General features: G+C 38.8%; 1 protein-coding gene across 4 annotated transcripts in view; it reads right to left on the reverse strand.

Moving 5' to 3' along the window:
- KIF5A (kinesin family member 5A) overlaps positions 1–10,773 on the reverse strand; it is a 33,213-nt gene extending 22,440 nt beyond the window's left edge. For all 4 annotated transcript variants that reach the window (XM_074269867.1, XM_074269868.1, XM_074269866.1 and 1 more), the window contains exons 1-8: positions 10,364–10,773; positions 4,595–4,682; positions 4,424–4,497; positions 3,706–3,810; positions 1,306–1,354; positions 750–805; positions 380–467; positions 31–155 (exon numbers count right to left, since the gene is read on the reverse strand). In XM_074269867.1, coding sequence (XP_074125968.1) covers positions 31–155; positions 380–467; positions 750–805; positions 1,306–1,354; positions 3,706–3,810; positions 4,424–4,497; positions 4,595–4,682; positions 10,364–10,492 — 714 coding nt within the window. In that variant the 5' untranslated portion in view covers positions 10,493–10,773. The remainder of the gene's footprint in view (positions 1–30; positions 156–379; positions 468–749; positions 806–1,305; positions 1,355–3,705; positions 3,811–4,423; positions 4,498–4,594; positions 4,683–10,363) is intronic.
- Positions 10,774–14,797: the final 4,024 nt, after the last annotated feature.

Here is a 14,797-nt window from a genome sequence, read left to right on the forward strand (position 1 = left end):
CCCACCTCCAACCCTGACCCTCCTTCTAACCTTCTCACTTCCTGCCAAGTCCACTAGATAGAGCTTCCCACTGAGCTTTTGCTCAGTCTCCACATTTTCTTGCTTGATGTTGATAAGGAAAATGCTGTGACTCCGGGAGCTGTGCTCATTCATGTCTGACAAGGGTAAGGGAGAAAAGGGTAGAATAATAGCCATCCTTCCCTCTGGCTCAGTGTCCCTGGCCCACATAGACACTTCCTTTTCTGAAGGATAACAATGCTCCAGATTCCCTTCTGCTCCTTAGTTTTGAAACTCCAAAGACAGGAAGAGAGACAGAAGTACACACCCACATCCATACCCCACCCCCCACAAACACACACATCTTAGTTTTCCTACTTACTAGTAACTGCCACGTGGCGATTTGATTTCCCCTCATCAATAACATCCAAAATTTCTTCTGGACTAGACACAAAGCGCTCAGTGCAACCCTACAAAGTAAATATAGACTTGAAAACATTGGCCACAATACTTCCAAGACACTAGATTGAAGGCTGACTACATAGCTTTTCAATCCCAAAGTTCTGTATCATTCAGTCAATTGTAAAACTACTCTTCAAATTCTGACCTCACTAGACGTTTGACCTTAAACACACCACTATCTACTTTGCCCTACCCCCATACTCCCCCCTTCTAATTCTTGGGACATTGATATTCTGAATCTTCAGACACTGACCTCCAAATTTCCATTCTTCCTCCAACCCCATTCTCACCTTGACAAATGGCACCCGGTTCTTATCTTCATGCACAGAGAGATTTGTCTTGGTCACTGAATTGGGATGAAGAAGGGTAAGACCTGTTATCTGAGTTCCTGTTCTACTTCTATTTTTCTATCATTCCCAAATCATGCTGAAGTTTTTTTTTTTTTTTTTTTGGTTTGTTTTGTTTTCCCTGCCCATATTTCTCTAGACGTCATGAAGAATCCTTGAAGGTCTAACTCCTTTGCCTCTCCCCTAGAATTCTAACCCAAGAATTATATGTCCTTAGCTTTTTTTTTTTTTTTTCTCCAGGTTGGATCTCCTTAACTCCTCTCTCAAACCTGTAGTCCTTTATTTTTAAGAGATATTCTTATTATTATCTTCTATAGCCTTTTAATTCTTAGAAAGGCTCATAGAGGTTACAGAACAATGCTTTTGTTCCTTCCCAAAGTTTTTATACTTTGCATGTCTTCCAAAATTGTTCTCAAATAGGATAACAATAGGAAAATTTCTTCTCACCATCCTCCCATCTTCCCTTCTGTCCACTTCCCAGAAATCGACTAATACTCACCATCCAGCAGGTCACGAATTTTATCCAGATAAATCTCAAAGTAAGAAACCTGAATAGGGGAAAAGATGGGAATAGAGGGAAAAGACCTATGATTAAATAACTCTTCTCTTACTATTGGTAGGAGAGACAGATCAGTATAGTAAAAAAGAACACTGATAGAAGAACTGAACAAGTTTAACATATATTGGATTGTTTGCTATCTGGCAGGGGAAGAAGGGAGAAAAATTTGGAACACAAGGTTTTGCAAGGGTGAATATTAAAAACTATCTTTGCATATATTTTGAAAATAAAAAGCTATTGTCAAAAAAAAGGATACTGAGTTTTTTGTAATGATTCGTGTGTTTGAAATCCAACTTCAACACAGGCAAATAGTTTGGGCAAATCACTTAATCTCTCTAGCCCTCAGTTTCTTCATTTGTAAAATAAGAGTAATAATACTTGCCTTACCTACCCTCATAGAGATGATATGAGAAAAACACTTTGGAACTTTATGTATTTTAATATATAATTGCTTTATATATTATGATGTAAAATGTTTGTAAAATTTCCATGATCCCTTCTAACCTTAATACTTGTGAATTCTAATTGTGATCAAGAGAATATTGTATTAATTTGATGAATTCTTCAATCAACCTAATGAGACAGGTTACAGAGTATAAAATTTTATTAGGAGGCATCTGATGGGTCCTTCACAAAAACTGAATTCCTTTATAAGATACAGAATTCCAATAATTAGCTAATTAATCACTGAGATATAGGAGTATGGATATGGGAGGATTCTTACAGGAATTACCTGTAATTCAAGCCATAATAGCAGCTTCATTTCTCTTTCTTGGATTCTAAGAAGCTAGCGTAGGGGCATGGGACCTGGTGGGGGGGGGGGAGATAAAAAATCCAGACCTTGCCACTTCCTACTGTTTCTATTATTCCAAACAATATAAGTCCAATGAAAAGAGAAATGTTTATTTAATACCCCCCATTCAAAATATGTTAAAGGTAGTCTAAGTCATAAAAATAGTACTTACAGTCCTCTGAGAGATTCTGTAAGATTCTCTAGATAAGAAGGGAATGAATTAATGTCCAAAGTTGATGTTACTTGAGAAATCTCACTTCTCTGGACAGAAAATTAAATAGTGGGATTATTCTGCTTAGAAATCATCAAATAGTTGCCCCAATAACGCCAAGTTCATCGGGGAAAGCTGATGCACTACTTGAGAATCTTTTTGCTTATGCACTTCTATGAATCCTTTATGTCTTATGTACATTTTGTAGAATGAAAAATGTTAGTGTATACTTGATGCTCTTTTATTGCACAGTAATTCATAGGCTTCCTTATACATGAATGTCCTTTAACTCATTTGGGAGTGAACATAAACTATAGACACTAGCTATCCTATTTGTATTAGGTTTTTTTTCTGAAATAATTCTAGTTGGATGCAATGAGTCAAGGAGAGAATGTGGTTATCATGTCACAGTTTAGAGTGAGAAGCAGAGATAAATGCTTGGGCTACACATTATATTGATATATGGCTTTGGGTGAACATTTCCTTGATGAGGAGGAGCAGGGGGAAAAAAAACTATGTCTCATTTTTCCAAAACTAGAGAGACAGATGGAGCTGCAGGAATTGAGACGAATACAACATTTTTAACTAGGTCCAAATAGTATCTATCTGGTCAGCTCTGAAAATGGTAAGGGATCAGAAGAAGCACTAACTCTGATGTTGGAGGTTGAAGGCACCTAAAGAGAAGAACATATACAGCTTTTCTGAAGACAGCTTGGCAGCTAGTCTAGTTATCTAGAATCTGTTTGTGTTTATGGCTAGAATAAGGGTACTTTAGAATAAGATTTCCATTTCCAAGATTTCCACTTTGTTAATATTCTATATTCTATATATGTTCTGTAATTTAATCTCAATGTTAACTGTTAATCTATAGTCTATATTTTAATAAATCTGTGCCTATTCTACTTACATTTCTTCATATAATTGCTAACGAACTTTTTTTTAATTACAGGGAGTTTGGTGAGGAGTAGGTAGGACATAATTGAGAATCTCTAAATGTCAGGAAAAAGACCAATGGCAATGATTAGATAGAGAAGGGATAACCATCCTTAGAACTCATACCTCTAAGTCTTGCAATAGAGAACTAATTTAGCATATAGTTGAGATTTGATCTTTGGTATGCTAAATTTCCTGTTCAAATAATAAGGAGAATTTAAAAGAAAGAGTGTTTGAAAGGGAATTTAGTAGGAGAAGGCAATTTATTGGAAGAGTGAGATGAGGCACACCAGAGGAGAAAAATATAAACTTAACATCTGAATTCCCCTCTGGTTTCATTATATACCTAATTTCCCCATCCTTTCCACTTGCTCAAGATATCCAACTATTTTGTCATACTCACCTTGATGTGAAACTCAAGGTTCTCATCCATGGAGTAGATATGATTGAAGATATCACGGGCAATTCGAGGAATGATTCCCATGAGCTGAGGATCATGCAACTTCCCCTAGATAAAGAGGAACATATCAAAGTCAGACTGAATCATGGGGAAGAGTATAGATGTAGGAACGAAAGTATCTTCTATAGGCAGATTATTTGCATCAAATTGTATGTGAATTAATAATACAAAGGTAACAGACTGATTCATATGTGATATAAAATAAAATTTATAAAGTAGAATAGTTGGCTCATTCTGCAATCAGATGTTGGTTATCTAAGGTCTTGAAGGTCTACTAGTGTCACTAACACCTTAGTGGAAAAGGGATGTAAGAAATAAATAAGGGGTCTCATGGATTGAAAAAATGAAGTGAGCTAGTCAATTACTATAGCAAGACATAGGGACAGACTTTGTTGTTTCTTTTCTGGAACAAAAAGAGAAAAACTGGAAGATATGGCAAGGGGAAAATTGAGTCAGGCTGAAAATAAAATATTGTTCATTCAAATTATCCTTAGCAGGTTCATAGATGATTCCTTTCAATCTACCTCTCAATCAGGGCACTGTAAAATATATTGAGGTCTCTGTCCCTCTCCACAAAAGATAGAAATCCATTTTAAGGGACTAACTTCCTCAAAACTTCCAGCCTCTTTTTTTGCTCCTGCAAAGACACCAGAATTCTCACCTCCATAGTGTGTGTCTTTCCTGATGAGGTTTGTCCATAAGCAAAAATAGTGCCATTGTAACCAGCAAGAACATCTGGAAGAAAAGAATGGTATTGGTAAAGAGAAGGTTTAAAAAAGAGAACTGAGACATAGGAACTGTCCCTTCCCTTTACACAAACTATACCAATTACCTTTGACAATTTGCATAGCACATGCATGATAAACTTGTTCCTGTGTTGTATTTGGAGGGAATACTCGGTCAAACACATACGGCTTGCCCTGGAGTAGAAAGAGATGGTTTCAGATATGATGAAGGGTAGGTGCCCTTTTTTCCAGGCCCCAAGAAGGGACAAAACTCCCACCTTTACCTCTATTTCTCCATAAATTTAAAATCTGGTCTGGGGGAGTTGCAAAGTAGCAAATGCAAAAGAGCAAAGAGGGGAAGGAAGCAGGAAATCAATAGAACAGTAACTATTTACAGTACTGGATGGGGTAAAAACTGACAAAAAAGAATATAAAGGGAGAGATGAGATGGAGACAGAAAAAGATTACATTTTTGAACCTATTGGCTTAGTATGCCACCTCTAGAATGAGATAATGAGAAAAAAGCAGCAAAGAAGGTTAAACAAACAGTTCTTTAATATTAAAATTCCATCTCAGTCCTTTGAAATATAAACCTTTGCCTTTCCCCAAAACTGTCTTCGTGTCTCTAACCAATGACAGAGAAATAGAGAAAACCAAAACATATCTGTTCTTTGGCTAGTGATTCTAGCCTACTCTCAACTCTAATCATTTATCCATGTTTTGTGAATTCAGGCATACAGCCAGAGGAGATCACACACACACACACACACACACACACACACACACACACACACACACACACACGAATCCCTGAGTCAATCTTGTTCTCACAGTTCCTCTTCCTGAGTCTCAGCAAAGATGGTTAAATGGTCAAATACTCCCAGACAACCCTCCCATTAGTAGTATTCCAGAGGGCTCTAAACTCTCCAGAGGGCGCTATAGCTACATTAAAACTGGGGGAGCTCTCCAAATGCTGAAACATTAAGCTACCTCAGCCACCCCCTCCCCAAACTCCCATCCTTTTTTCTTTTGCTTGGATTGGAGGTAAAGGGGAAAATCAAAGATACAAGATAATTCTAGGAAGGATTGTTATACTTGTGGCAGTAAGACATTCATGAGCTAGAAATATTAGATTAACAAAGTCCAGTGAGGTATAGTGAAAAAGGCATTAATTGGGAGTAAGGAAACTTGGTTTTAAATCTCAGTTTTAATTCTTAGTAATTTGAGCCTCAGTTTTATCACTTGCAAAATGGAGGTAATGGCAATCATGCTATGTATCTCACAGGATTGCTGTTTGGAAAATATTTTGTAAACTTTAAAGTTCTATGTAAAATATGATTAATTAATAATGTGATCCTAACTTAAATAATTTTAGGAATTTGGAGGTTAAAAAGAATGCTGCTGATGTGTTAAATCCCATTGCTAGAACTTAAAGCTTTGTTTTAGTTAAAATTGAACTATTCTTTAGAGAAATTATGCTTTTTAAAAAAAATCATACCTTAATATGAATGAGTTTATCAAATTCTTCTCTGGGGGAAGTTTTGATTGTAAGGGGAGATCAAGGGGACATTGGGGATAAAGAGGAAGTGCTACCAAAGAGGGGCATGATTGAGGAATGAAGTGGCTGCAGGTAGGATTGAAATTCATGACAATTTTGCCCAGGATGGAATGAAGATAGGGCAATGTCTTCATGGAGATTAGCCAAGTAACAAATACCAATAATCCTTCAGACTTCCATTCCCATCTTCACTCAACAAATTATTTTGTATTCAACAAATATTATCGAATAGAACTAAGCAGAAATGTTGAACAATGGAATTCCCATATACTAAATCTCATTATAAAATGAATATGTACAGTCCCTGTACTATCTTCCAACCTCATGAGATGTATCTCCTTTGCTCCATACCCCTTATTGCCATAGTGATTGCCGTCACTTCTAGTGAGCTTCCATCCTAATTGGGAAGTGAAGGTAGGTGCTAAAAACATCTTGGAAGCCAAGAAACTGGTTAAATCAGAAATGCACACACATTTCCCCTTTTTAGCCTCTAATATCCAATATATAACTTATATCCCACCCACAGTCATTTCTAACCTTTCTAGAAATTAATAATGGAAAAAAACTGGAGAGTTCTCATTTAAAGAGCCTAGAAATCCCAGCCTTGAGAATGTGTCCTGCCCATAAATAATCTATCTACTCCAAATTAAATCTTTCTCTATACTTAGTCTCCTTATTCTGCTCCTAATCCATGTCTTTTCAGCTTCTTTTCACAATTCTCTATGGAATGTTATATGAGATACAGGGGTAAGTAAGGGTACTCCTTTTCAGGTGCCTTAATCTAAGACACCTAGTAATGTCTGAACTGAGAACACTAAGCCTTGTCTCCTTGGTGATGCTCTTGGGGATTGTCACCATAGCAATGCCAGACACACAGACTCTAGAGTGCTCACTTCTTTGTCCTTTCTCTCATTGGGTCTTGGTCCTCTGACCACCCAAAACTAAAAAGGATACTGGGACCCACCCGCAAAAGCTGAAGTAATTAAGCATAACCCTCATGCTGTTTTCTAACACCATTCCCATCTCTAGTAACACTGCAATCAAGTCACAAAAATCAAGTCCCAAGCCAAATTTTTTGAGGTATTCCTCCCTTTTCCTATCCAACTCAATCTTAAATACTCCACAGCTTTTTGAAAAGGGGAGTTGATAGTATCTAGGGCTATGAAAAAAGCTAGCAGGCACTGGAGTAAAGGAACATATGTGTGGAAGGAATTAGAATATGGGGTTAATTATCATTCCTTCTCTGTTTGCTCCACCTCTATCCTGGTAGGGATGCATCCTAGACAGCCTGGCGCCCCAGACACCAGGCCTTTCTCCACCAGAGCTGTCAGAGAGATCTAAGCACACAGAGAAACAATGAATGACAGAGAGTGAGTACACACCATACAGTAACCCAGACACCATTTTAAAATAAAACAAGCTATGAATATCGTTCATGACCCTTTCCCCAGATCCATGGGGAAAGTTATAAGTGGAAGTTGGGGGCCAGAAAAAAGAGAATTATAATGGTGTCCCCTAACACAAAGCTTTAGTCATCTAATGTGGTTTAAAAACAAAACAAAACAAAACAAAACAATAGGTCTAATGAGACCAGGTAATTCTGACTATAAAGAAAGAAAATTGCAAGGATTTAGGGCCAAGGAAGATTATCCTTCTCTTTTCCCTGAAGATACTTCCTATGATCTTCTCTTATATTTCAGCAGATCTTAAAACAGCTCTGTCCCCTAATTTACTCTTCTCAACCACTTTCTATTATGTCATTTTTTTCAATATTCATTTTTATAAGATTTATAGTGCCAAAATTTTCTCCCTCTCCAAGACAGCAAGCAATCTGATATAGATTATATATGTGCAATCATGTTAAACATATTTCCACATTAGTCATTTAATTTTTCCTTCAACAAGAATCTCCCTCAAAATACCTAATACCTCCAGAAATGCCTCTTTTCTCAGGTCTCATGCCCTTGTTATAAAGACAAACATGGATGTAAAATAGAAAGATAAAACTTCCCAGGATTCTGAGACAAAATGGCCCCTCTGTTTAAGCTTGTAAAATGAAAAAGACAAGGAGAGAGATGGGAAAATCTGAAGACTCAAAAATGAGGGAAAAAATGGAGGTAGTCTCAATTAAGTCCCTCTTCTTCCTTCTTCCCTTCTTTGAATGTATATCCCCTACTCTCTTAACTGGGAAAAGCTGAGAGACATTATTCATTCCTTATCTTTTAATTAAATAGAAACATAGCACAAAAGTATTATGAAAGAAATTGAGAAAAATTTAGTTCAATGTTATATGAAAAATCCATCTGCAACAACTAAGCTCAGGAGTAAAGTGAATAGAGTATGTAAAATCTAGCTAATTTGCTCACTTATACCAACCACTCATATTCCCACAATCTTGTTTTCCTTTATGTCTTCATGCCCAGACTTAATCACAGTTTCATTGAACCCTCGGATCTGGAATATGAACAGACTATAAAAATTACATTCCTAAAATTTGAAGAATCAGTGAGAAGCTCTGAGTGATCTAACATAAATTATACTGTATAGGAATTTATCAAGAAGTGGTCATCTACCTCCTCTTGAAGATCACTTCATTCAACCCCCCATTTTAGAGACAAGGAAAATGAAGCCTGTTAAATTTAAGTCATCTGGATAATAAGTAGAAGACTTGAGATTCTAATCCAGTTCTTCAGGCTCCAAATCTAGTGTTCTTCCTGCTCACTAATGGCTGCTGAAAGAAAGAAAAGCTCACCTTTAAATAGTAATTTTATTTTATTTAGGTTGGGTTTGGTAAACATTGGAGGAAGGGAGGGAAGAAAAAGTGTGGAAAAGGAAAAAAGAAAAGCAGACTGTATCTTCATGGAAGCAAATAAACACATAAAAATGATAGGCAAGTAAGCATCCATCTTTTTGAGTCAACAGTTAAGACTCCAATTTGGAAGAGGACAATTTGGTTGTCCTTGAGGGCTGAGGAGGTAGGGAGGAATGAATTTCTCTCACTAGTCACTCCTCTTTCATCTAAAGCTCCATTCTCCTTGTCTTTAGCCCTTCCCCATAATCATTGCTCCACTTAAATATATTGTATTTTAATATTTCCCCCACCCAGACTCAACTATAGACTTTTCAGGTCTCAAGCTCTATCACTTTTACATTATGTTCTAACTTAAGGAATCACTTGGAGGCCAGAGCCACACAGTCCTTATTATCACAGTTGTGGCAGATATGAATTATGAAGGTTTAGGAAAGTTTAAGATGCTACCAGAAGCTTAGACTGGAGCCTGGACCTAGGAATCAAACCTAGGCCAGGATGCAGGGGAATGACGTGAACTCTTGATCTCCTCCTCCATGGGTGGGGACTGTTGTGATGAAACTGAAGTGGCTTCATCTGATTACTATGAAAAGAGGTGGTTAAATAATAATGAACATGTTGGCTATTTTTTGAAGAGATAAAGGGACCTTTATTAAATAAGTCCCATCCTGAATGTTTTTCCCTACTAAATTCAGGCCTAAGAGGTTGTAGAGAATTTGTTATTTTTTCTTTTTTATCTCAAAGGCTTTTTTTTCCCTGTCAAACCAATTTAGAGTGGGAGGGTGCAAGCAATGACCTCCAGAATCATGAAAGAACAAGTTAAGGAGATGGCAGTAGAGCTTAAAAATGGAAATAGCCCTCCAATCTACCAGTCCCCAGAGTCAAAGAAAGGTATTCTCTGGCCCCATAGACTAGATCTCCCTGGGGTAAGCAGAACAACTGAGCACAACAAAAACCTTTTCCTAGCAGATCTAGCGTCTCAGCTGGGGTGTGGTTGGGATGCGAAGCCTCTAACCTATACCCACATTCTGGAGGGTGGCAAGTGAAAACGGGCAATACAGATGAGATTAAGAATGGAATCTTGACCTCTGAATTAGAAAATGTGAGAGTTAAGTGTATTGCAATTGGGTTAGCATCCTTCAGAGGGGAGAATTTGCAATCAATGATTGAATTGGGGTGGGGATTAAAAGGAAGACAACTAAATGAACCAGCTTTACCTCTGCAGATAACCCAGAGTTCAAATCCTAACCCAGGCCACACCCATATAAGGCCTGAGCTAAGAAATGAGTGGGGTGGAGAGGGAGGGGCTGCGGAAGTGGGGGATGGAGAAAGATGGGGAGAAATAGGAAAGGGATGATGGAGGGAAAAGGGTAATGGAGAGTGAAGAAAGATGGAGACAAGAGCTGGATGAGTGGAGAAAGAAAACAAGCATTAATTCTGACATCTGGGGCATAATCTATACAGATGCCCATCCCTGCACCCCATCGTCCTCATCTGGTGGGCACTCACCCCAATAATGACGCTGTCATCCCCTTGAAAAAGAGGGATAAATTTGTCACCCCGAAGAATCTCCGACTGGTTCAGGGGTCTGAATCGACAGAGCACCTTGATGCTGCATTCATTGTTGGTCTCCGCCATGGTGATGACCGGTGGTGGTGGTGGTGGTGGTGGTGATGGTGTGGGGGCGCTTTGGAGAGAGGCTTGGGGAGCTCAGCAGAGACAGACGAGGGAGGAACAGAAGGGACTCAATCTCTTGGACTGATGCTGTGTGGAGAAGGAAGAGGAAGGCTGATGAAGGGAAAGAAACTGGGGAAGGTCTCTGTGGTGGCTCTGGAGATTTTTAGAGAAAACCCCCTCAGCTTCGTCTCCCGTTTTCTCTCTCCTCTCTGCCTCAGCCCCTCCCGCTGCAGCTCTACTCTGCGGGGTTGCTAGAGTTGGAGGGGGGGGGGGGGGAACCTGGAAGAGAGAAGGAGGCGGAGCTTCTCTTAAGGTGGAAGGGTTTAGGCTGTTGATGGGAAGGGATCCAGCCCCTCAACCCTTCCTTAATTTGCTAGATAAACTAATAATCATCCCTTCTCGCACCAGAGGGAACCTGGGTTCCCCTCCAATCCCCCCATTTCCCGTATAATCATTGAATCCTGAATACCCTTGTCCCCTCAGATAACCAGTTTGACAATGTTGGCTAAGAACTGGCTGCAGAGGATCAACATCCCCGCCTCCCTCTCCAGCTCCACCCTCTAAAAGTGGAGGAGGGGAATAGGGAGATACAGCTCCCCATCCCAATGGAAGAAGGCATAATGATCAAGATTCCGGTCCTTTTCCTTCCCAGACAGCTGCCCCTCCTCCTTAGTATAAATTGGGGGTGGGGGAGGGGCTTGGGGAGGGAAGGGAAGGCCTTTCCCTACAACTGAGTAGTTCTTAAAAGAAACAAATAGCTCTTCTACTATCAGTTGCATTCCAAGGCCTGGAAAGTATGAGTTGTTGAGATATTCTCATTTCTACTATCATACACTTTCTCTGGAAGGGCAAAGGTCATGTGTAGAGGAAAGGTTTTGGAGTTCAAAGGAGAGAAAGCATCCTAGATTCCTCTGTGGACTAATGTGTGTGCATGTGTGAGTGTATAAATAAAGACATGGAGAAAGGGTTGTTCTGGTTCTGGTTATTCCTCCTTAAGAGAGAGGGAGAGTTTCGGAAGTCAAAAGACTTGGGTTTAAATCCATTTCAACCACTTAATGCCATAGCCAGAGTGATTGGTATTTTTGTTCAAGGGCAACAACATGGTGGTCAAGGATTTTGCTTCCTTCCCACAGCAATTGCAGTTCCCGTGCAACTGGCATCCTCTTGCAAATTCAACTGCCTTCCTCTGGCAACCACAATCCCTGGAGCTTGATCTCGTGGTCCTTGACCTGCCTTAGCCATTACTTTGCTGAAATTGAGCCCAGGCCAATCCAGTCCCTGTGGACCACCTAGCTTCCCAACTTTGTCAGATTGAGGACTGGACTTTCTGGGATTACTGCTCTCCCCAACTCCTTAAGAAAACTCGGACTCTTCACTGAAGCTTCTTTCTTCCATCCCCAGATGAATTTATCCCAGGTGCAAGAAATCCTAGTTGAAGTTCTGAGCTGTGTGACCTTGAACAAATCATTACTTCTTGTTTCTCTTTCCTCATTTGCAAAATGAAGATATTGGACCAGATCATCTTGAAGGTTCACTATACCATCTGATTCTTTGGTATTCTCATTTCTGCTCACTGGATTGAGGGAGGCACTAAAATGTAAATGGCAAATAGGGGAGCAGGAAAGGGGGGGGAGAGAGAGAGCTTTATGCATCCATCATTTGTGAAATGGCATATATATATATATGTGTGTGTGTGTATGTGTGTATATGTGTGTGTGTGTGTATGTGTGTGTGTGTGTATGTGTGTGTGTGTGTGTGTATGTGTGTTGTTGAATGTCCTGAATTTCCCAGCTCAGTCATCCCTTCCCTTTTTGAGACTCCTGAACAGAAAGTCATCATCCCTCAAATCCCCTCCCCCAGGTCTGAGTCCTGCTGCAGCCCCTGAGCTGCAAGTCAAGAAGCAAGTCAGATTGATTTTTCTAAATGTCATTAGCCTTGGCAGGCAAGCGAGGAAGTTGGGAAGCAGAGTCAGACTGCAGGAGCTGGAAAGGGCTATTTGGACACTGTGAAATTCTCTAGGGTGAGAGGAATAATTGAACAGTCCATGAGAAGCCTGTGCACTAAGGTGAGAAGCCAGACTAGAAGTACCCAAGCTAAGGACAACTAAGAATTTTTTCAGGATGAGCATCAACACCATTCCACCCAATGTAGGCTAAAAGACATTGAATGACAAGGGGCAAAGGATAAGGAGACAAAGAAACATGAAAAAGAAATGGGAGCCGTGGAGGAAGATGAATTGTAATGGACAACTCACAATTATATTTGCTTTATTCATCACAATCCTGTAAGGTAGTTGGTATGAGCATTGTTGCCCTCATTATACTAAAAAAAAGTAAAGTGAATTATCCACTGGGTCATCCATTTTAAAAAGTGCAACCAGAATTCAATCCATATAGTTTGACTCCAAGTACAATTTTCTTTCTACCACATCATACTTTTCCATTCATGCAGTCAATAGCTGTGGCATCTTTTTATACATTTTTTTAAAGAAACATATGCAAAAATAACTTCCAACATTCACCTTTGCAAAATCTTGTGTTCCGAATTTTTCTCCGTATCCTTTCTTCCTCCCTCCCCAAGACTGCAAGCAATCTGCTATGGAATAAACATATGCAATTCTTCTAAACATATTTCCATATTCATCATGCTGCACAAAAAAAATCTGATCAAAAGGGGGAAAACATGAGAAGGAAAAAAACCAAGCAAATCACAATAACAACAAAAGTAAAAATATTACATTTTGATCCAGTTCAGATTCCATGGTTCTCTTGCTAGATGCAGATGGAACCTCCAGGATAAGTCTATTGGAATTGGCCTGAATTATCTCATTGTTGAAAAGAACCAAGTCAATCACAGTTGATCATCACATAATCTTGTTGTGTGTACAATGTTCTCTTGGTTGTGCTCACTTCATTTAGCATCAGTTCATGTAAGTCTGCCCAGGTTTTTCTGAAATCCACCTCTACATCATTTTTATAGAAAAATAAAATTCCATTACATTCATATGCCATAACTTATTTAGCTATTCCCCAACTGATGGGCATCCGTTGACTTTCCAGTTCCTTGTGTGGCATTTTTTTTGAGATTTCAGCAAAATAAAATGATAACCATGCAGCCTCGATCATTTGTTAAATGGAGATTAATAATGCATAAATTACCCATCTGCATCATTATTCAATAAACATTAGTAACCTACTAGGTGCCAAACACTGTGCTAAGGCTTGAGAAATCAAAATAGTCAAAAGACACTCTTGCCTTCAAGGAGCTTAAAATGAATGGGGGAGACAACATACAAATAAATACAAAGCAAGCTATATACAGGATAAATAGGAAATAGTCAACCAAGGGAAAGCACTGGAATTAAGAGGGATTGTAGAAGGCTTCCTGTAAATAATAGACTTGTGAGGAAATCACCTACAGTCCATGTGATATATAATCTATTATTTTCTGCCCATAGAGTACACTGGAAAGGGTGCTGGAAATGGAAGCAGAAGACTGATCAGTTTAAATCTCAACTCTAACACTTTTTTTTAAATTTATATTTTTTTCAATTAAGCATGAATTTTCTTTCCTTCACACTTCCCCCATTACTAGGAAGGGGAAGAGAAATCCTTTGTAATAACTATGCATAGTCAAGCAAAACAAATTTTCATATTGGTCATGTCCAAAAATATGTATCTTAATCTACAATACTGTCACCTCTCTGTCAGGGGGTGGGTGAGATGCTTCTTTGTCAATACTCTGAAAACATGGTAGATCAAGAATTAAGAATTTTTTTTTAATGAGGCAATTGGGGTTGTTACTTGCCCAGGGTCACACAGCTAAAAAGTATTAAGTGTCTGTGGCTGGATTTGAATTCAGGTCCACCTGACTTCATGGCTGGTGCTCTATCCACTGCTGCCCCAAGAATAAAGAATTATTCTTATTCTTCTTATTATTATAGCTTTTTATTTACAAGATATATGCATGGGTAATTTTTCAGCATTAACCCTTGCAAAACCTTCTGTTCCAAATTTTCCCCTCCTTTCTACCCCCCCCAAGATGGCAGGTAGATCAATACATGTTAAATATGTTAAAGTATGTGTTAAATACAAATAATGTACACATGTCCATATAGTTATTTTGCTGCACAAGAAAAATCAGACTTAGAAATAAGGTAAAATTAACCTGAGAAGGAAATAAAAAATGCAAGTGGACAAAAACAGAGGGATTAGAAATGCTATGTTGTGGTTCACACTCATTTCCCAGAGTTCTTTCACTGGGTGT

Source organism: Sminthopsis crassicaudata, chromosome 5 (genome assembly GCF_048593235.1).
Source record: "Sminthopsis crassicaudata isolate SCR6 chromosome 5, ASM4859323v1, whole genome shotgun sequence".
NCBI lineage: Eukaryota > Metazoa > Chordata > Mammalia > Dasyuromorphia > Dasyuridae > Sminthopsis > Sminthopsis crassicaudata.